We start from the raw sequence: 21,891 nt of genomic DNA on the forward strand, positions 1-21,891 counted from the left end.
TTCCCTTTATATTTACAATGTTTAGAGTGCAATTATTGTTTTAGGTTTAGAGTTTTGCCCTTTCTCTCCTCTTGTGAATTTCTCTCTTTATGTCTGTGTCCTGCTCTTCGTTTGCAGCTACAGTTTTTATTTTCCATTAGCAGGCCTCCTCTGTTATCTCTGCTTTTTATATTTTCAAGTTCACTTTTCTGCTCCTTTAAATTCCCTCAAGAAATACCAATCTCTGAATTAACAACAGCCTATTTTATTGTCTGATTACGAGATAAATAAACATTCAAGCCTGACAAGAGATTTTAAACTAAGCAAAGATTAAATAGTTTGTATTAGAAAGTCTGCAAAAATATATTCTAAAAGAAGGATTTCAGAGTGTGATTTTTAGTAATCAAAACAAATATTTAAAAACATATATATTAAATAAAAATTACATAATCAAGCTTTAGGGATTTAAAGTTTCTAAAATAGTTTAACAAGTTTCACTTATGACTTTTCAGAGATTTTATCTGGTGATGCGTCGGAATAATCTAGTTACACTTAAAATACAATCTGTATTAGTGTTTACATCGATGTTAACTCTTGTGGAAGTTGGGAACGTAATCCTTCATCTTTCATTTGACTTTCTGTAAAAAAAAAAATCTTCTTTGTGAATTAAATTCTCAGAGATCAAAACCTTTAAACAACTTCAGGTTGGTGAAACAACTATAGAAATTTATTGCACGTTTTTTTTTTTCATTGGTCCCTACGGTAAATGTCACCGCTCCGTCTGAGACCTGCATTAGTATTCGTTCGCCCGCAGTATTGCGTTGCATATCAGATTCTTTTGCATCATCTCTTCTCTTAGAGTTTTTCTTTGAAGTTTTCTTCCCAAAGCAGTGGTGCTGACGGCGAGATGAATGATTTAGACATCTGTCCGTTAAATGTGGCCTCTCTGTGCAGATAGGTGCGTTTGAGCTCATATGCATCGGAGTAATGAGGTGATGCGCTTCGTCAGGAAGGACTCAGCGAAGCAGAACGAAGCCGTATGTTTGTTTAAAGGCTCCTCTCGTTGGAAACGTCATTGTTATCAGGATGCTGTGTCGTGGCTCTGTGCTCCAGCTCTAAATACACGAAGGAAGCAGCAGATAAATGGCAGTGGAGAGCCATTCTGCTTCGGGCAGCTGCCCCAGCCCTTTAATCTTAGCCATCCTCTTCTTCTCATTTTTTCTCCCTGGCTCTGACTAACCACCCCTGACAGGGAAGTGCAGAGAGGTAGACTCCCTGTCGGCTGCAGGGCAAATTTAAACAAACGAGAGAAATAAAAAGAGCGAACCGGAGACAAAAGGAGGAACTGACAGCTTTTGGAATAATTAGCACAATGGATAATAAGGAGGAGGGAGAGAAGAAAGCAAACAGAAGTGGCTTTTCTTGAAGAGCAACTCATGAGAGTGAGAGGAAAATGCTGAGCATCGTATCTGCAGCTTAACAGGTGTAACAAATTCTAGGAGGCAGTCATTTTCCGCGGCTGCTGCCCTTGCAGCCGGTGCTTTTAGTGTAATAGAAATATGAGAAGTTGCCCAACAGGGACTGCATGCGGAGTGCATGTGTTTGAAATGTAGAGCGAACAAAGGAGGGGGAGAGATGAAAGACAGAGGCTGCATGCTGTCTGCCAGGTTGGTTGTCCCTCTGAGGCTTCTCCCTGATCCGGAGTCAACGTCCCCGCAGTGACTCTAAATGAACAGAGCCTGCATTAGTCTTAATGCGTCCTCTGAAATCAAGCTTTAAAATGAGCACTTCCTGTTCAACAAAAAAAGGCCTCGCTTTCAATTAAAAGCTGTGAAAGCTGAGAAAAGAGAGCAGCAGGTGCATTCATAAAAAGAAAAGATGGCCCGCTTTTACTGCTGCCCTTAAAACACGGCCCTCATCACCTTCTGAGGCGTTAAAGACAGACGGATCCTCTGAGCCAGAAGATCTGGGCCGCCGGCGTGATAAACGACGGCTTTTCGCCTGATTTCACTCAGTCACATCTGAAAACTTCCTGCCGCTCCTGCTGGACTTTTATGGTGCAACAAATTATACAGATTTCTTCTTAACTGAGATCAAAATGCAGTTTTTAGATTCTGGTTTAATTTATTTAACTCCCGCGAGAAGCTGGTGAAAGTTTGACCTGAATCATACATGTATGTAACCTTCTGGCATATTTTCTGTCATTATTGTGGAGTTTATCAATAAATCAATACATTTCCGCAACAAGGCAGTTCGAAGTGCTTTACATCATAAAAAAATAGTGAATAAAAGCAACAATTGAGAAAATCAGTTGCCAAACATTACATTTTGTCGAGTGCCATCATTAAAATCATCAATAAACATCAAATATGTTGATCAATGTTTCATTAATTATGGTTCAAAAGCAACACTAAACAGGTGGTTTTAGCCTTTCTTTAATGGAACTCAGCGTTTCCGCTGTTTTTCAGTTTTCTGGAAGTTTGTTCCAGATTTGTGGTGCATAGAAGTTGAATGAATTCTCTTCGTGTTTAGTTTTGGCTCGCAGTTAGAAATCATTTTGAAATAAAAGTGATCTAAAGCAAATAAAATAGGATGGATCAGTTTTGTTCTGTTGGATGTTGATATTTGTTTCCAAGCTACAGACTAAAAGATATTCCAGATATTAAGACTAGAAAACTACTAACAATGCATGGAGGGTTCCACCCCAAAACCAGCACCCTGAGGCTGAACACGAGCCGCAAGGAAGGAGGCAGAGGGCTAGTGAGTGTGAGAACCACTGTCCAGGACGAAACAACTAAGATCCATAGATACATCAGGGACAAAGCCTCTACAGACAATGTGCTCAGTGAATGTCTCCAGCCCTACCAAAGCTGTTTGAAAAATGTGATTAATCAGATAATTGATGATTTGCCAATGTTTTTAATGATTCGTTAACAAAATCAGAACAAATCTGTAACGCAGCTTTAGCTTTAAACCCAGTATTTATTCATCACAAACCCAAATGAAGTGTCAGCATCCGGTGGATATGAGACACTTTGTTTACTAGTTTTCACTCTGAATGTGCATCAGAACCCGGCTCACAGTTTTTGACCCAGTTCCACATGGTGCACCGAACGGGTGTGCCTCTCGTCGCTCCATGAGGAAACAAGGCACTTAACCGTACAGCAGCAGATGTCAACCCTGTGACGCCCAACGTCTCGATACATTTACAGATGAAAGGCTCCATCACTCCTGAAATAAAAAATGAAACCAAAACTTTCATCTTCAGAGATCAGAAGCTCCAACAAGCAAGTTTTTTTTTCTACTTTTGTTTTTAAAAATGACTGACAGCCTCTGCGTTAAGTACAAATCACATCAAACGTGGTTTTAAAAAAACAGTAAAGGGATTACTCAATTCCTGTAAACAGCGTAGTAAAATACCGGCGTTTTGTGTGTTTCGGGTTCTGCTTGACGTGCAAACAGACTGAGAGACGCATCTTTCATTCTGACATCTTAGTTTTTCTATTTAAAGTCAGAGTTAAATGAGTTAGGATAATATTTCCACTACTTATTTCTTGTTTTGAAGGAGCCGGACTTCCTTGTCATGTTTTAAGGTGGTTCTGAAGTCTTACATGTTTTCATTAGACTTTGGCTGCTTTCTGACCCACTTTGTGTTTTTAAGGACGTTGAAATGGACAAACCAAAGCAGATGGATGGTTTCTGAATGTCCCTTGAAACATCTGAAAAAATAATCATTCAGTCATTAAGATTTTTAAAGAAATTCAACACAATTTAGGTCTTTTACTCAAGTCTTTTTGTGAGAGTAAACTTTTGAGCTAAAATCACTTCAGGGTCTCTGACTTATTATGCAAATCACAGCAAAGATGCAGCTTCAGATTTTGCCTGAACTAAATAACTCCTGGTTCCTCCAAAGTTTTATCCAGAGAGGAGGAACTGGAAGTGATTTCATTTAATCTTCCCTTTTTCTGGAGCAACGAACCCAATGGTGGGTTAAATGGACACCATGATCTGATGTCACACTCACTGACTGATAGACGAGGCCAGGAAGCCTTTCAGATAACTTGACAAACTTCCTGTTGTTGTACCATTATGTTTATATTTTATTTGTTGTTTTGTATTAATCAAAAAGTGACCAAATCCTTTAAAAAGAAGTGATTTTGATGCTGAAAACCAGTCACATACATCTTCAGGAAAAGGTTGAACGTGTTTAATTTCACCTCTTTATTCTGGCCGTGTGACAAGCCTGGTAGAAACGTGACAAAACTGGAGGTTTTATCGATTTCTTGTTTTTCTTTCCTTTTTTTAGCCCAATCACCTGCCAGTTCATGTGTGTAAGTTACTTGACTTTTTCCCTTAATGCTGAAATAAAGGTCAGCATTCAGAAGAGTTTGAAAGTTTCTCGACATGACCAAAATAAATCAGTGGCATTGAGATTAAAGGCTAAAGACTTGTTCTCTATTTAAGTATAAAAAATTTTACATTTTCTTGTTCTGATATTTAGCAGCTTGTTTTAAGTCAGTAGTAGTTTATCGTTGATGACAAGTACAAGTTCCACTTTAGATGTGCACGGAAAAATCGGCCCCGTTTTAGTTAATTTTGATCGGGCAATATTTGCATTTGAAGCCGATCTTATTCACCGATTTTGAAAGGTCTAGAAATCAATCACTGTCCTCTTTTAGTCCCACCAGGTCATGCCTCAACGTTTACGGTTAACAATCGTCACCCCACTGTTACCAACTCCGCAACTTTCTTGCTACATTTAACAGCATTTCAGGCAAAACAAAATCAGTATCAGACAAAATCAGTAGATCGGGCTTTTTAAATATCGGTAATCAATAACTGTCCACAAAACTGCTGTCACTCTCCCCCTAAATTATACTTTGATATAGATTAAAAAGTACTAGCACTTCAAGCCAGACAAGGTAAAACTAGTGCTTTTTCACCAATATGAAGGAATTATTGCTCTAAATCAAGCTTCTATACTTTCTGAAAAGTTACTTCTGGGTTGGTTTTGTCAGTAATACTTTATTTGAAAGGTTGTTCAAAAAAGCTGACATGTAATGAACCTGAAGGAATCTTCATGAATGTTTGTGATTGTCGTGAAGCGTCATTCGGTAAATAATGACACTTTTAATGTAATGTCACACTAAAGGTTTCATTAAAAGTGGCTTAATTTACTGAATGACAGGTGATGACTGCAGTCCTAAACATTCATGAAGACTCCTTCATGTTCATAACACGTCAGTCTATTCCAAACCCCTTCAAATGAAGAGTTACCCGTTTGTCTCATTTCAAACGTAATAAAATATTTGCACAGGAAGCTGGATCAAAAATACTTGGTTAAACTTTTTGGTTTTGCGGTTTGCATTCTAGAAGTTCTAAGATTCGCTAAAATAAGACACGATTGCTAAAAGTAAAAGTTTGTACTTCCATCCAGCATTCCTTCCCACTTCTTGTGGTGGTAATAAGCCCATAGGGGGTTCTGGAGCATTTCTGGGCCAGAAGGGAGATGGGTTCTGGGTCGGCCCGGGGGTTTTCGTCCAGTAAGACGTATCCAGAAACTTCAAAGTGATGAAGAGTTTCTGGATCAGCTGACTCGCTCAGATCTCATCAATGACTGGGGAAAATAAGTATTGAACACAGGCTGTTCCCAGTAAATATGTTCCTAATGGGCCCATTCACAAAATTTAATTACCTAACCAGGTAAACATCTCCTGGGTTAAACTTTACACTAAAACAATGAACCACAGTGCAGAAGGGTACAGTGGGAGTTTCTTCTTTTAGATGTTCAATCTCGCCTCTTTGGTACCGAAGGAAAAGAAAAATGAAGCATCACCTCGTCTCTGTATTCAATCTTTCTAATGTGGAATGACAGAAGATGCGTTTTGAAAGGTCACAGCACAGATTTTGGCAACTAATGATCCAGTTACTCCAAAAAACCGTAAAAATTCAACTTTGTTACTAACGGATATTTAACAAGAAGTAGAAATAAGTTTAAAAATATATTTGTCGAGAGGAAAGAGGACAACAAACAGAGAGGTAAGGCAGTTAAGCCTCCATTATACAACAGAGAGTACTCACTAGGCTTCAACATCTCTACAATACGCTTTACAGTCTGGCAGTGCTGTTCACAGTGTTGACTCTAAAAATGCACTCCCACAAATCACAACAATGCATTTCAAGTTGCTCCCAGCGCGATGTAATGCACGAACAGACGAGCGTGCCAAATGCATTTCCACAGCTTCACGTTTTGCCCGCCGCTGTTATCTGCTGGGAGGCGACGCCGGCTCTGGTCTGCTGGAGGGTTTGTAACGTCTCTGTGTGCGCACATACAGTATTTGCATGCATGCATGTTGGGTGTGATTCTCTACAGTTCATGGGAGATAAAAGACGGGCCCAGAGGGGTCGCCGTCGGCTCCAGGCTGACGTGGGACAGAGTGTGGCTTTGTGAGCGTGTTAGTGTGTGGAAATGAGCAGGAGGAGCTTTCCCCTGAGCCTGGCCCTCGTCCTGCTCTGAGTTCTGGCTCGGCGGCGCGGTGGAAGCTTCTGGTTCCGATCCAGGCGCGGTTCCGGCTCCTGAAGCGCCGCGCTCCTGCTTGTGTCTCTCCCATGCTGAGCTGAGCTTCACGGCCAGCGCCAATAAGTTTTTCCCTAGAAACACAGTCGACACGCGGGAGTCTCTGTACCACAGCATGCCGGTTCCCCGAAGAGCCAGGGTGAAAATGTTGATGGTGACCAAGCTGAGCCAGGGGTACAGAGCCTCCCGGCGGGGGCCCCTCTGCCCGGGCAGCCCGGTGGCGCCCAGCTCCGTTAGCGCCACGCACGGCAGCAGCAGCAAAAGCGCGTAGCAGTAGAAGAAGACCAGGCCTTCCGCCCAGATCGGCAGCCTCTGCTCAACCACGCCTCCAGACCCGCCCTGGGCTTCCCAAAGCCCCGCCTGCAGGTCCAGAACGTCCAGGAGGTCGACGACGACCCACAGGAGCCGGCTCCGGACTTCCTGCTTCCTGCGCTGAGGAGTCATATGATCAGCGCCGGTGAGGATGAGGAACAGGGAGGGCAGGCAGATGGACAGCAGCAGCGTCAGCGTCTTCCTGGCCAGCGGGTCGGGCGGCCGCCGCTCCTGCCTGTAGTTGTGGCAGACGAAGAAGAGCTTCAGCTGCAGCAGCGACAGGAAGAGGAACCACAAGGCGTTGGCGAAACCGCGGCGCGACGACTGCGCCTCGGAAACCACGCCGGCCGAGACGAAGCGCAGGGCGAGCAGGAAGCAGGCGTCTCCCAACAGCACCGTCACGTACTGCCACACGCTGGGTCCAGACATGCCGCGAGCTCCCAGCATGCTCTGCTCCAGCAGATAGAGGTCCACCACCGCCATCGTGCTCACCGTGACCAGGGTTGATACGCACACCTGGGGCGTGGGCACCATGCCTGGAACAGAGGCAGGACAGATGGCACGTTTACTGGTGTAGCTCATTTCTTTACATCATAAAAACACAAAGTCATACAAGCCATAGTTCCCACTGGTCTGAACAGGAAGCGATTCTGCGCCATCTTAGTAGGCATCTCAATATGGACAACCTGACCGTCCTCCTCAGGAGCCAGCTCTCTTCAGTATCTTCAGTCAGAGGCTTCTTCAGATTCATAGTAATCCAGACTGCTACAAGAGATCTTTCCTGCCAACAACCATCACCATATGCAGTCACTCTGAAGATTTTGAATTAAGGAGTTACAACAACGTTTAGTTTCCCTTTGGGATCAATGAAGTATTTTTGAATTGAATTGATTTGAAGTGCATGCATAATGAATAGCAGACCAACAAAAAGAAACTAATCTGTGGACACTATTGACCAATGTGTGAGAGAAAATGAGCAAGATGGCTGCTGTGGGGATCGACCCGTATGAGACGTACAAAAAAAATATGTCAATGGGACGAGCAGCTTCCTGCATCAAACTATGCCATAGTTTACTTCTTAGTAAGCACAAATGGAGGAGCTACAGGGATACAATCAATATTTAAACGGCTTTGTACAAACTCTTCATGTGAAAAACAATGTTCTGGTGACTGGCAGAGGAAGTATATGTCGTAAACATGTGGGCTACATGTCTGTGTTAGCTAGCAGATAAAAGCTACAGTAGCTTAGCTAGTTGGGCACTAAGTACTACTGTAAATATAGCCTGCTGAGGTGGCTGTCAGTTACAAAGTTCAGTGGAAGTCAGTCGTCACATGAGAACTATTGAGAAACTAACAAACATTACATTTTGATGATGAGTGGCATCATCAAAATCGTCGCTACACGTCAGAAATGTTGGTGAACTTTTCATTGATTATTTAAAAGCAACTCTAACCAGGCGAGAGTCGGTCCTGATTTGGAGGAACTCTGTTTTTGATAGTTCTGCAGTTTTCAGGACGTTTGTTCCAGATTTGTGGTGCATATAAGCTGAATGCTGCTTTTCCAGAAGACCTGAGAGGTCTGGAAGGTTGCTTTAACAACGGCAGATCGTTAATGCGTTATGGCGCTAAACGGTTCAGTGATTTATAAACTAACAACAGTGTCTTAAAGTCTATTCTCTGAGCTACAGGGAGCCAGTGAAGGACGTTAGAACTGGTGTCATGTGCTCTATCTTCCTGGTTTTAGTCAGAACGCCAGCAGCAGCGTTCTGGATCTGCTGCAGCTGGAGGACTTTTTTTTGTTTTTTTTTTGTGAAGAAACTGTTGTGGTAATCAATGTGACTAAAGATAAACGCATGGATGAGTTTCTGTAGATCTTGTTGAGACATTAGTCCTCTAATTCTGGAAGTAATGTTTAATCGGTAGAAGACTGACTTTATAACCGTCGTTAGGTGTTTCTGAAGGTCCAGGTCAGAGTCCATCACTATGCTCAGATTTCGGAGCTGATCAATTCAGAATTCTCATTTTTTCAGACGCCCATTTGTTCAAATTGGCTTTTCGTTTCAGTTTTATTGTGTTTTATTTCTGCGGTTTTATATTTTCTGTGGTTTTGCATCTTATTGCTTTATGTAAAGCATTGTGTGGTTTTCTGTTAAAGGTGCGATTAAAGTTTTACTTACTTCCATCTCTGCTGAGCTATCTGTTTTCCAGTAAAAGTGACAAATGTGCAGCACACGACGTGATTATTTTCCGGCATTATTTCTCAACCAACTGTAAACTACTTTGATGCCTGTTGCTATGGTTAAAGACGTTAGCTGCAGAGGAGAAGCAGTGAGCGCCCTTCATCTTTGGCCAGAGCAACACACTCTGGTGACTCAAGCTGGGAGGCCTATTAAACTGTTTATTTTATGTCTTTCCTCCACTGTTCTTTGAATTAAATACCCTTCATTTCCCATAAAGGACCCAAGATTGCTTCTTTTTGATTTGCAGATTTCTCCACAAGTTTCTACTTGTTTCTTTTTCAATGCTCAGCTCATTCATTATTAATTAATCACATTCAGGGGGAGCTAGGTGCCCTGTCAAAGCTTTTTCTTTGCCTCAATAGTCTGCCGTGTTTATTCTCATACCGCGCTGCAGACTTTAATCATTCCAAATCCCCCATCTCGCTTCAGATGAATATTGATAACTTGCTATTTGTTTGGAGACGCGCTCGTCTTGTGGCTTTGTGTACACTGCCGGGGTGACTGCACGGAGACAATGCCAATGCGGCTGAACAGGGAGGGTTCATCCTGCAATTTTGCAACAGCTCATAATGTGCATCAACCACCGACGGAATAAAAAACAGCATCGATCTGTGGGAGTGAGAAATGATCATTGACTTTACAGGACCGGTGTCTCTCTCTCTGTTGTGTTTGGTGTAAAAAAAAAAGAGAGAAAAGCGCAGCAGCGCGGTTCGCTTTCTCTGTTCAGTGTCAACCCCTCAGCGGATCGATCGCATTGTCATATGAAATCATTACCGGTTTCAGTCGTGCCCTAACAGTTGATCGAGCTGCAGATTGTCAGTCTGCCAGTGAAAAACGTGTATTGATATCTTGCTGATGGAAGACACATCGCATCCCTAACTCCAAAGCGCTCCGCCGCCTTCCTGTCCTTCCTGAGTCATTGAAGACGACAGAAGATCCCCCCGCTGGGAGGAAAAACCGAGAGTTTTACACATTGGTGCATGTGTGGATTAGGAAAGCTGTAAGTGAAAGATTAATAGGCCTTCTGGGCTGTCTGCATGGCTAATAAAGTGTTACTGCATGATGGTGATAGTTCATAAATAAGCTCAAGGGAAGAGGAGGTGATGAAGAAGTGAAAGTGACTTCCATCCACTTGAACGAGCCTGGCCTGAATTAATCCAAATTCATCTTTGAGATTCTCGTGGCATCACAGTATTTATGCAAAAACGTGATGGAACAGTTGTAATCTAAAACAGAGAAATTATTATTCAAACAGCTGCTATAATAACATCACTGATTAATACATCTATAGCAATGTTATATTTATTCATGTGGATGCTTCAGTGATGAATTACTACCTTTATTGTTACTGAGGACTGAAACGAGAAGAGATGCTTCTGCATTTCACTGGAAAAAAGTAAAAATGTTCTGCAGATTAGGGAAAATATCCTGAACCCTGTTGATTCGGTTTGCAAAGAAAAAATATGGTGTTTTTTTCTTTTTGAACACATTCAGAAGGTTTATGAAACTTTAATGCAACTTTAAAAAGTGACACTGAAACAGAAGGGGAAAAAAACTCTTCTGTATTAAATATTAAGTTTTAAGGTGATGGAAACCAAAACTTTACACGTCTTCCTGCTGGAAGATGATCCAAAACTGTATTTAAAGCAGGGTTATTTAATCACACAATCAAATAACTATGTTACCTCCAATTGTTATAAAAGTGAGTTGCTTTTCATAACATTTGGTGGAAAAATAGTCGCCACAAAACCTTTACATTTTCATAAAAAGCAGTCTGTTTGCACTTATTTCATTTAATTTGTTTTTAAATTAGTATAAACTGTCAAAAATGACATCATCAGTGATTAAGAGTCATTTGTTAATTAAATGCCACTATGTAGTAGTAAAACAGAAATCTGCAACTTTATGACTCAAAAAGACACAAGAAAAAAATAAAACTAGTCTGCTGCTCCCAGAGTGACGTCCTTAGCAGTGCCAATCGGATCTGGTTCTGGTCAGAGTACAATGAAGGACAACCAGGACATTTTGAATTGAGGATTGAAACATCTGTAAATCCGGTCAGTGACATACAGGACATATAAGATTTAATGCAAAGTTTCTTTATGTGTATATATATACATATATATATATATATATATATATATATATATATATATAATATATATATATATATATATATATATATATATTATATATATATATATATAGTTTTTTTTTTTTGTTGTTTGTTTTGTTTTTTTGTTGTTGTTGTTTTATGTTTTGTTTGGGCTGAAAACTGTCCGTCGGATCTGGGACTGCTTGCCTCAGCTCAGCTGTTTAAGATGTGTAACTCTAAGCTTTCAAATTGTGGTTTGAAAACATTCACTTCCCAGCTGCGTTTTCATTGCAAATGTCTGCAAAACTTTCAGTTTGATGTAGAAAAAAAAAACGAAAACAATTTTTTTGCGGTTTCCATTAAATACAAAACAATTAAGTCAAACATGAACAAACATCCTGCAGCTACTTCCTGTCTTCTTCTTCATGGTTTCTGCCAGTGGTAACGTCCAGTTATTGATTGTGACTCGCTTGATGTGAAAAAAGTGTTTCCATTGCAGTTTTGCACAATAAATACCGCATCATAGCAACAAAACTTTATTAAAAAACAGTTTTTCTAAATTGCAGTGTGTCAATTAATTCAAAATGTCAAAAATCGTAACAAAATGGAGATGCAGCTGTTTTTAGTTTTAGAAATTTCTTCAAACTTTTGACACGTTCTGTCTTTTCAGCGAGGGAAACGTCTGGAGGCTTTATGTTCTATCAACCTTCCAGACCTCTCAGGTCCATAATAACTGGAACATTGACCAAAATATTTGACGTGTATTGATGATTTTAATGGTGGCAGTTTGCAGAATGTAATGTTTTCTTTACTGATTTCTCAATTGTTGACTAAGAAACGTTTGTTTTTATGAGGTAAAGCACTTTGAGCCGCCTCATTGCTGAAATGTGGCTTACAAACTTGAGTGATTATTTTGGCTCATGTTGAGGAAAACACTCTAGTTGACCTGGACGTCATTCAGAGAACATTTGAAAGGAGGTATTGATAAAAATTTCAGCAAGTTTGGAAGCATAATCTTTTAAAATGTTGATATTGAAGAAGTTGGGATTATTACAGAAGGAAATCAAAGGCTGGGCTTTTCTAATGATCTAGAGTGACGGTAAAGGAGGACGGATCGGAAACCTCTCATTGGATATGACACCTTTTGTCTCTCAGCGGGTTGATTATCATCCCCTGAAACCTGAATGAATTTCCTGGCGGCCAATTGAGTGGATATTGGAATTTTAAATGTGTCTTGTGTTTTCTCGGGGAACAAGCCCAGCCTGGAGGGAGGTGTGGGTGCGGAGAAGTTCACAGCTTCTATTTGCTGCTAAGTTATTCCACCTGCAAATCCTCACCCTGGAAATCTGGAGATCTGTTTGTGTTTTTGCTCCCCTCCCATGTCTGCGCGGTGTAATTTATTCTGCTCTGACTGAGAGGCAGGTTTGACAACCCTCCTGTCCAGCCGGGCTCATCGGTAATGACCAAATTCATCATTCTTGCTGTCTGGGAAGTGACACGGCTGTTGACAAGGTGAGGCAGCCCATTTCACAGTAAGCATGAGTTACTGTGCGCTCGCAGGTAGCACTAAGAACCAGTTTCATCAACCTTGTGTTGTCTCTCTGTGTTGCATTGTTCAAGTAATCATCCAGAAAGCAACTAAAATCTCTGACAGAGATGAAGCGATGCTCCGGTTTCCCCACTTTCAGTCATTTTCTATTAATATCTGGTGACTCCCGAGTGGACAGAAAGAGCCATGTTGGAGCCAAGATTCATTTGTCTGCACCTGCAGTTTATCTCCATAAACAGCCACCGCTCGGCGTCCCCAAATTGCACAATTCAGCAACCACAGGTGGCTGAGGAGCATCAAGGGCATCGAGACAGCTAATAATTTAATAGAGCTCAATAAATCCTCCCTCCAGACCCAAATCCACATCAACAGATGTTTTAGAGTCACATTTCCCCCTCATTAGCCGCCTTGCAGCTTTGAGTTTTACAACATGTTATAAAAACGAACATAATAACTGTAAATAAATTAGAGAAAAGTGAGGTTGTAGTTACCCAAACCATTCGTATTGCACTTGGGCTCAATCGTCCTGGCGTGATTTAGAAGCGCAGTCGGGTGGCCAATAAGTGGATCCCCCCTCCCTCCTTCAGTGTCGATGATGAGCCGATAAAAGTGTCACTGTCCGGGTGAAGCTCCACCGAGAAGCCCCGCGATGAAGCTGCTGAGGAATTAAGAACAAAAACTCGTATCATAGTTCTAACATTTCCCCTCGTTTTCAGCGCAGATGTCTTCCTTCCCGGTTCGGCTCGGTTCTATACGCTCCGGGTTTGGGGTTTTTTTCCCTGCAGAGGCTCGATCTGGATCCGGATCTGCGAATGCTGTCGCCTCCCTGCAGTGTGGGGGTCTGTTAATCTTTTGACTTAGCAGCGGGGGAGGAGAAAAGGGAGGAGGAGGAGGGAGGAAGGCTCCTGCTGCTCCCGCTGCTCCGGCTGTGCGGAGCGGACTGGAAGTCGCTCAGAAGTGGAGCTTCATCAGCAGCAGCAGCATCATCCTCATCTGCGTTGGAGCGACGGAAATCTGCAAGGTGCGAGGCGAACTCCCGCACGCTGAGTTTTGGTCGTGGTGATTTGTAAGCAGGCTACGTGCTCAAAGCTCAGACCTCCCACCCTCCTTCAGTTCCTCCTCCTCCTTCTCCTCCTCCTCTTCCTCAGCTGTGGAAAGTTCAGCAGGAATGGAGGAATATTTCAGAGCAGCGTCTTGCAGTGAAATAATGAAAGCAGAGCGGCTCCTGCGTGAATGGGGAGCAAGCCGTGCATGTTGATGGTAACTGAGTTTCTCATTGAAATTAAAAAAATTAGATTTTTGTTTTAAAATTAATTCCAGTTGCAAAGAAAAAACTGGGACAGAAAATGTTTTTCTTATTATTATTTATTTATATTTTGTTGCATTTTTAATATCTTTGTATGAACATTTAAATTTGCGGTATGAAATTTTGATTATTATTATATTTTTTTACGTATTTGTTAAAAGTGTCACAATGTTGTGATATGAGACACATAATCTGTTCAAAGATCAAGCTCCTTTTGCTCTCAGAAGAAATTCACCACTCCGAACTAAAACCAACCAATCAGAGCCAGGAGTATCAGGTTGATTAACGCTGTCAATCAACCTCATCTACATGCTGCTAAATAAGTTACTGGTGGAAAAACAACTTGCTGTTACAGCAAAACTGTTTATCTGCCGTCATGTGTGGTTAAGCCAAATAGCCTTAATATTCAGACTATGCAAGCAGCAGTGTAGCAGAGAGCAAAAGGGGAATGTACAGGAGCACCACACGGAGAGTGATTGACAGCGCTAAAACCTGCCTCCTGGCTCTGATTAGTTGTTTCCAATTAGGACTGGAAGAATCCAGAGGAGATTGATTTCTTCACATATTTTGTTTTAGAAGCGAGTAAATAAAATATTTTAAATATCTGGGTATAGTTTTGATTGGCACATTGCACCCAATGCTACAGGTGGCTAACAAATGCTACTGGTTGGCATTTGGGCTAAAAAATAAAAAACAGCCATTTTTTGGCAATAAGTTTATGCTCTTGGTGTCTCGAAAACGAGCCATTTCAAAAAGCTCCTGATTGTTAAGTCACTCTGCGCCGCTACCTAATAACCCTTGTTTGGTTTTACCACTGAATGTGCCGTACAATGGCTGCTGGAAAAGACAAATGTTTTGTTGTTGACTTACCATCCAAAAACTACTTGCAGAATTGTTGTTGGTTGTACAGGAGGCTCTACTAATGCTTTTCAAAGATGTACAGTTGCATGGTTGTTTATCTGTTGGCAGCCATTTTTACGTATGAGTTGGGGGCGTGGCCAGGACCTCCCACCCTCCTTTATTTGGACTTAAAGTGGTAAGACACCTGAAAAAAGCTCATTCTGAAAGGTCTTAAAATAGACTAAAACCTCATTATCTATGATTTTGTGCACAAAAATGTAATAAACATGTGTTGCGTCGCCCATAAAGCCATCCTAACCTGTTCAAGGATGCATAATAGGTCACCTTTAAATGCCAGTTTCAGATTACATTTGCTTTTCTGGCATTTAATGAACTAGGCTTGTAAATAAGAGTTTCAACAAACATTATGGATTCCTATTCTTCCGGCGACCTGGTTTCTCCTGCTGACAGACGGGAGGTTTGGACATGACCCATGTCAAAAACCGTCACTGCTCTCAGAACCGTTTTTTGTTTTTCTGCAGAAAGCTTATTTTACCCATCATCGCTTAAAGGAGACGCAGCGGAAGTGGAGCGAAAGATGTTTCTGCCCTGCAGACAGAGTTAGAGCTCCAAAAGCAGATGTTACAACTTTAATTAGCCTTCCTTCTGTCTGCTCACTGCCTTCGTCACACGAGGAAATTATCCTTCTGTTATAGATTAACTTCTGTTTGGCGGCTTTGTGCGTGTTCAAAGAGGAGGATTGGGAATTTTCACAGACAGATTTTGTTGGGAAAAATGAATCTTTGGAAACGTCTGGCTCATTACGTCTTCAAGAATTCAATTTCGGTTCCTTTGTCAGACACATTTTGAACGTCATAGCATCGCCGTAGCCTCAAGGTTTTAACATTTTTAGCCGAGGCTCAGGTCCTCAGCTCTGCTCATTTCTGAGGCTTGCAGACTGTTGGGTTTATTGTGGAGTGAGAGGTTTAATCAGACTGGAGAGAAGAGCGATGGAGAGTCATCTTTCTTGTCAGATTCAGCTCCCCGCTCCGATGGCTTCCAAGAGAGGAGAGATTTTCCATTTTCCTCACTCCAGTGTTTTTTTTTTTTTATAATAGCGTATGTGCTTTTCAAGTCGTCTTCTCTTTTTTTCTATCCATGCTGCTTCATCTCCTTTCCCTTCTTGTCTTTTCTTCTTCCCACTGGGTGTGGTTGAAGGTCACTTGCTCACTGGCTCACTTTCACAGAGGAAAAAAAATAAAAGCTGGAGAATAGACGAGTGGGCAGCCAGGCGGCCCGGCTGTCCACAGTACTGTGCACTCATCACTTTCTGCCTCGGACATGATAGGGGGAAGTTTGGAAGGACGCATGAGGTTACAGTCTGCTGTCACTGCCGTGCAACACGCAGTGACCTCCACAAACACGCAGGAGTCATTTTCCTGCTCTTACTCCAACTTATCACGACGAGAGGCCTCAACCAGAGATGTCGCCTGATTTTAACTCCAAACATTAATCTTCCTTGTCAAAATCTGGCTCTTGTGTTGCCCATAATTCAAGCTGATTGCCAACAGTTCTGCAGGTAGCTGATAATGAAGCCTAGAGCAGCTCGCCTCCAGCAGAGAGAAGGAGTTTGAGAGGCTTGTTCTGTGTAATCAATAAACAGAGCCACACGAGAATCTGCAGAAAGGGGACAAACAGCGAGAGACAGAAATCCTCTTTGGTTTGTAGCAGAAGTGCATTTGAGCAACCTTTAGTTTTATGTGATGTGTGATTGACAGCAGAGCCTGAAATGTAACTGTTATAGCTGTTTCCTTTGCAGCAGAGAAGCATGGAAACATTTTGTTCCCAGAATCTTCAAGTTTTGGTGCATTTCTTGTTTGTCTTTAGCTACAACAAAAAGCCTTAAATGAGGGGAAGAGTTATATTAAAACACCTGTTTATTAAACCTTCATATGTACAGACACAACCAGAACTGGAAAAGAATTCACACAAATTGAACATTTTCACATATTTGTATGTATTTTGTATTTTTTCTCCAACATGGTATCCTTTATAAAACCACCTTTTGCCAGAATTGCAGCTAAAAGTCTCTACCAGCTGAATCGAAGATGCATTGATTCATTTATTCACTTTCGATACCGATACTGATATCTGAGGTTTAATATCGTTTGATACCGATTCGGGTTAGTTACACCTTAAATAAAATAAAAAAACACTGAAGTTTGTGGTCATAATGTGTTGGAAATGTGGAAAAGATCAAATGTTTTCAGCTTGTGCAAAAAAATTTACACATGCAATGATTGTTTTATGATGCGATAAACGATGAAAACCCGGGCATTGTCATGAATCAGTGAAATCCCCCTGGGCCCAACTTGAAAATTGGACGTTTTGCTGTTAGCACTTGGCTTTTGTCAACAACTCAGGCTGAAGAGAGAGCGATGCTCAATGCTAACAAAAAAAATGACACAATGTGGATTAAAAACATAATACGCCCATTTAAGATGTTCACACCAGCTAGACTAAATTTTGTACCTGTTGTGTTTTTGCAGTGGATCCATCCAACATTCTTAGAAAATAAGAAATCTGCAGGCAGACGTCAAACAAAATGTTTGAGGTTTTTGCTCTTGAAGATAAAAATCTCCCTGCTGCTCCATAAATACTCTGAGCAGTTTCCATGACAGACTCAAACCAGATGTCAGCAGGTCTCTTTGACTCCCCCTCACCTGTGTGTGTGTGTGTGTGTGTGTGTGTGTGTGTGTGTGTGTGTGTGTGTGTGTGTGTGTGTGTGTGTGTGTGTGTGTGTGTGTGTGTGTGTGTGTGTGTGTGTGTGTGTGTGTGTGTGTGTGTCGATGTGTTATTTCTTCCTACATTCATCTACGCTGCCTGCAGTTCAGCCGCTGCACGTGATTAATCATGTGAAGTGGCAAAAAGCACAACAGTGTGGCGTCTGTGAGGGAGGGCTAATGGAGTTGAAAATGGGATGTTTTGTAGTTGTGCGATCCATTTTGTTCGCCGCTCGCTCTGCTTTCACCCGGCCCTCAAAAGGCTGATTCTTCTTCTTCTTCTGGTGCCAGGTGCAAGCAGAGCGGGCAGGTTGTGTCTATTTAGAGCAACAATAGAAACCCCCGATGAATGAGAGGCTTACCTGGTTTTTGTTCTAAATACAAATCCCAGATTTGTTTTTGCTCCGCTGACTTTCCACTGATTTGACCGGCTCTTTTCAAAATCGCTTTTGTTTTCCACCGTCGTCTTTCCTGTCATCCTTCCATTTGTTCCTTTCTTCTTTTGTCCTTTCTTTCTTCCTTTTGACATTTGGTCCATTTTCTTTATTCCATCCTTGCATTTGTCCATTTTTCGTTTGTTCCTTGTTTTTTTCTTGCTTTCTTCCAAATATTTGTTCTTTTTTCTTTCTTTCTCCCCTTTGTCCTTTCTTTCTTCCAAAAGAATGGATGAAAGCATCCATTATTTTATTCATCTTTTTATTTGTTCTCTTTCTTGGATCCATCCTTTCTTCCTTTTGTTCTTTCCCTCCTTTCTTTCTCCCTGTTGCCTCCATCCTTTATTCCTCCCTTCCTTTTTCTTTTCTTTCCTTTTTTTGTCTAAATTAAACATCTGCAGCTTCACACTGAAATTCCTCAAAGTGTTTGTTTAGTAAAAATGTTTCCCTTTTTTACAAATATCTGTTTTTTCATACTTTAAGAATTCAGATTATTAAATATTTAATATCAAGGCTAAATTTTAAAAAGCGGTTTAGCTGTTTTAGTTTCTATTTGCTCTTTTATTTCACTCTGAAAATCGTCTCTATTTCCTGTTTTTAAATCCACCCTGTAAAGCTCAGAGTTCAGCTGCGTGTGTCTCTTTAAACGATGTTTTGTAGTTTTTGGTATCCTAGTTAACTCGGCCCCCTGAAGCCGAAGGGTTTTGGCGTGAGACCGGATCCGCCGCGGCGGGAAGCGCGTGACAAAACGGCGCCGCAGATTAAATGAACGAGTTAATGAAGGTAATGAATGAGAGCGGTTCACACTAAAGGGTTTAATTAACCTCGCCTCCCTCCACCTCTTCTTCACTCCAACACCTCCGTCGCCATCGCAGACCTCCATGCCGACTGCCTGGGGCAATTAATCCTGCTGCCCTCCAAGGCCAGGGGCAATTCATCCTGCTGCCTGCCTCGGCTTTTACCCCCACACTTTATCTTCATATTTGATCGGCCTGTTGCTGCAACTTTCTGTCCTTTTTTTTCTTTTGCCCTTTTCTTTCTCCTCCTTTTCATCCTTCCTTTCTTTTCTCTTTGTTCTGTGATCTTTCCTTTGTCCTTTATTTCTTTAATCCAGCCTTTTTTCCATTCCTTTTTTCTTTCTCTTTTTATTTCTGCCATCCATCCATCATTTCATTCTTTCTTTCATCTCTTCTTTTATCCATTCTTTCTTTTTAGCATTTTGCCTGCTTTGTTCATCCTTTCTTTCATCCATTTTACTTTCCTTTGTTCTTTCTTTCATTCTTCCTTCTTTTTGTCGTTCCTTTTTTCGGCTTTTCATCCTGTCTCTTGTCCTTTCTTTCTTTAATCCTTTCATGCTTCCTTTCCTCCTTTCTTTCTGTCATCCATCATCCTTTTTTCAACTCCTTTCTTTGTCCTTTCTTTCTTTTTCACCTGATTATATTTTCTCATGTCCTTTATTTCTTACATCCAGCCGTTCTTGTTTTCATCCACCCATTCTTTTCTTCTTTCTTCTGTCCTTCCTTCCTTCTTTGATTTGGCCATGTTTCATAAAATTAATCACTGCAGCAAAATCAAATACCTGCAGAGAAACACGGCGGTGGCAGTGTGATGCTCGGGGCCTGAAGTCCTGAAGGAGATTCAGCCATTTGTTAAAGTTGGTTTGGAACCGTTTGACCCTCAGTGAATCATTTTGTTTGGCATCATGATTCATGAACGTCTCGATGTGACACCAAATGAGGAAGAGAAGAAGACGGTGAGTTTCCCCGCCGTCAGCAGCTCACATCTCCTCTAAAGCGTCTCATCAGAAGAAAACAAGGACGAAGCGTTCATGCATAAACATCGCAGCGCTCTGGCCCGTATTCATGAGGACTCTGCGTCCCACTGTTCAAATACTGACCACAGTCGCTCTTGACAGCCTCCATACACCTCCGCTGTCTCTTTCCCCACTTCCACGCCAGCGCCACATCTCGTTAAAAAGAGTTAGTGAAGCTGAAAGGCCAATCACATTAACAGGGACGGAGTGTCAGGAAAGACAGCAGCAGCAAAAGGGTCGAATCAAACGGAAACTCCTCACATTTTAATTGCGGATGTCTAATTGCTCCCATAATTACGAGTAATAAAACTCATTCCGCCGCGCTGGTTTCGAATCGCAATTACTCAACTCCGCATTTGACAGCGAGGAAATATCGTCTTAGATTAGTGTCTAATCCCGCCGCCCAGGATCTCAAAGGGCTTTGAAGACGTCCTTGTCCACGGGCAGCGGCGTGGAAGGCCTGCGCCGCGGTTCAAGGGCTGCAGCCATTTTATTCTGGAGAGCTCCTAATCAGACACGGTTGAGAAACGAGGTTTTATCCGGCAGCTTGAGCCTGTGGATGATTAGATGCTCAGATGCGGTGAGCGGGGTTCGCAATTTGGCCGGCGCATGGATGTTGCCGTTCCTGATCTCTTCTCACTGATAAATGTCATGTGGAGCCGGAGGAGCCAACCATCAACCAGGCTTTCATGACATGCCAAATCCGTGCTGCGTTCAAAGCCTGCAGGACAGACCGGCTTCAGTACCACAGATTACTGCAGGTAACTTATTGAACCGTGTGACTAAGATGTCTACCAGCTTTCAGAGGCGCTCTGTAAAACATTTAACTTGAAAATGAAGGCTCATCTGCTGCCTTGAAAATGCAATTTAAGTCAACAAGATGATTGTTTCGGTTTTAACTCAGAAATTAAAGTTTACGAAGTCGATTTAACAAGAAACAAGATGTCTAATTTAGCTTTTTAAGTTCTGATAGCTCATTAATCTCAAATTGGGAGTTCTAACTTATCTTTGCAATTTACAGATAATAAAACTGCCCTTTCATTTCTCTAATATTTTAACAATATCAAGTTAAAATAAATACTATTTTGCTTTCGAATAATTTAAATTCTTGTTTCAAATTCCATTTTTGAAATTTCTGACCTAATAATAAATTTTACTAAACATCACAATGAATTCTGATCAGAAAGATTTAGCGCTGACAATCAACCTCATGTCCGCCCTGTGAAATGTGCTAATGCCAGAACCAACTTAATGTTTCTATGAAACCGTGTCATGCTAACTAGCCTTAGCATTAACAGTATCATATGCTAGCAGCAGAGGAGCAAAGAGCAAGAAAGAAGTGAAAGGAGGAGGAGCAGCTTCACACGAGATTGTGATTGACAGCGCTAAGACCCGCCTTCTGGCTCTGATTGGTTGCTTCTCGTTAGCACTGGGAGAAAAAGTGACTCCTCTAATCCTGAAAGTCATTTTTAGGTGATAGAAGACCGACTTTATAATTGTGTTTATGTGTCTCAGAATATTCAGTAGTATTTGTATTTGCAGACTGAAGCTGTGTGTTGATTCTAGATTGTTCCTCTGTGCATCCAAAGACAATAACTCCTGTTTTGTTTCTGTTCAGCTGGAGAAAGTCACGGCGTCACAGTGTTCAAATCTTCCTTCAGATTAACTCAAGAAGCTAACAAGTTGGTTTGGCCATTTTGTTCTAGCAAAAAAAACTTATGTCTTTGTTGAATGAGAACATTTTCAACAATTCAATCCTCCCAACTTTTTGTGAACAGTTCAGAGAGAAATTAACTTTTTCCATTGGCAGATTATTTCACTTAAAACATGTGGAAATGTCTTGTCATAAGTGAAATAATCTGAGAATGGAACTAGTTATTTTTCATCAATATTAAGGAATTAATGACGTAAAATAAGCTCCCATATTTTGCTGAAAATGTACTTGTAATTAGTTTTGTCTTAT

At 41.4% G+C, this 21,891-nt stretch overlaps 2 protein-coding genes across 5 annotated transcripts in view; one reads left to right on the forward strand and one right to left on the reverse strand.

The window, feature by feature from the left end:
* Positions 1-21,891, forward strand: part of LOC129360348 (39S ribosomal protein L11, mitochondrial-like) — an 83,158-nt gene that overhangs the window by 49,493 nt on the left and 11,774 nt on the right. The gene's annotated exons all lie outside the window — the stretch shown is intronic.
* LOC129360342 (transmembrane protein 121-like) lies at positions 518-13,859 on the reverse strand. Of its 2 annotated transcripts, XR_008606018.1 has the most exons (3): positions 13,244-13,859; positions 6,061-7,404; positions 518-3,210 (listed from the first exon to the last, which is right to left on the reverse strand). XR_008606018.1 is itself a non-coding variant. In XM_055030512.1 (2 exons), the coding sequence occupies exon 2, from the start codon at positions 7,400-7,402 to the stop codon at positions 6,347-6,349; it is 1,056 nt and encodes a 351-aa protein (XP_054886487.1). In that variant the 5' UTR covers positions 7,403-7,404; positions 13,244-13,859; the 3' UTR covers positions 5,969-6,346. The 2 variants fall into 2 exon arrangements, 1 of the variants encoding a protein (XP_054886487.1); XM_055030512.1 differs by lacking the exon at positions 518-3,210 and having other exon boundaries at positions 5,969-7,404.

This window comes from Poeciliopsis prolifica, unplaced genomic scaffold (assembly GCF_027474105.1).
Source record: "Poeciliopsis prolifica strain line A6 unplaced genomic scaffold, Auburn_PproV2 SCAFFOLD006, whole genome shotgun sequence".
Classification (NCBI taxonomy): Eukaryota; Metazoa; Chordata; class Actinopteri; order Cyprinodontiformes; family Poeciliidae; genus Poeciliopsis; species Poeciliopsis prolifica.

What these genes read in the sequence shown, in the direction of transcription:
- LOC129360342 (XM_055030512.1), bottom strand. Translation starts at nt 7,402, where the DNA reads ATGGTGCCCACGCCCCAGGTGTGCGTATCAACCCTGGTCACGGTGAGC.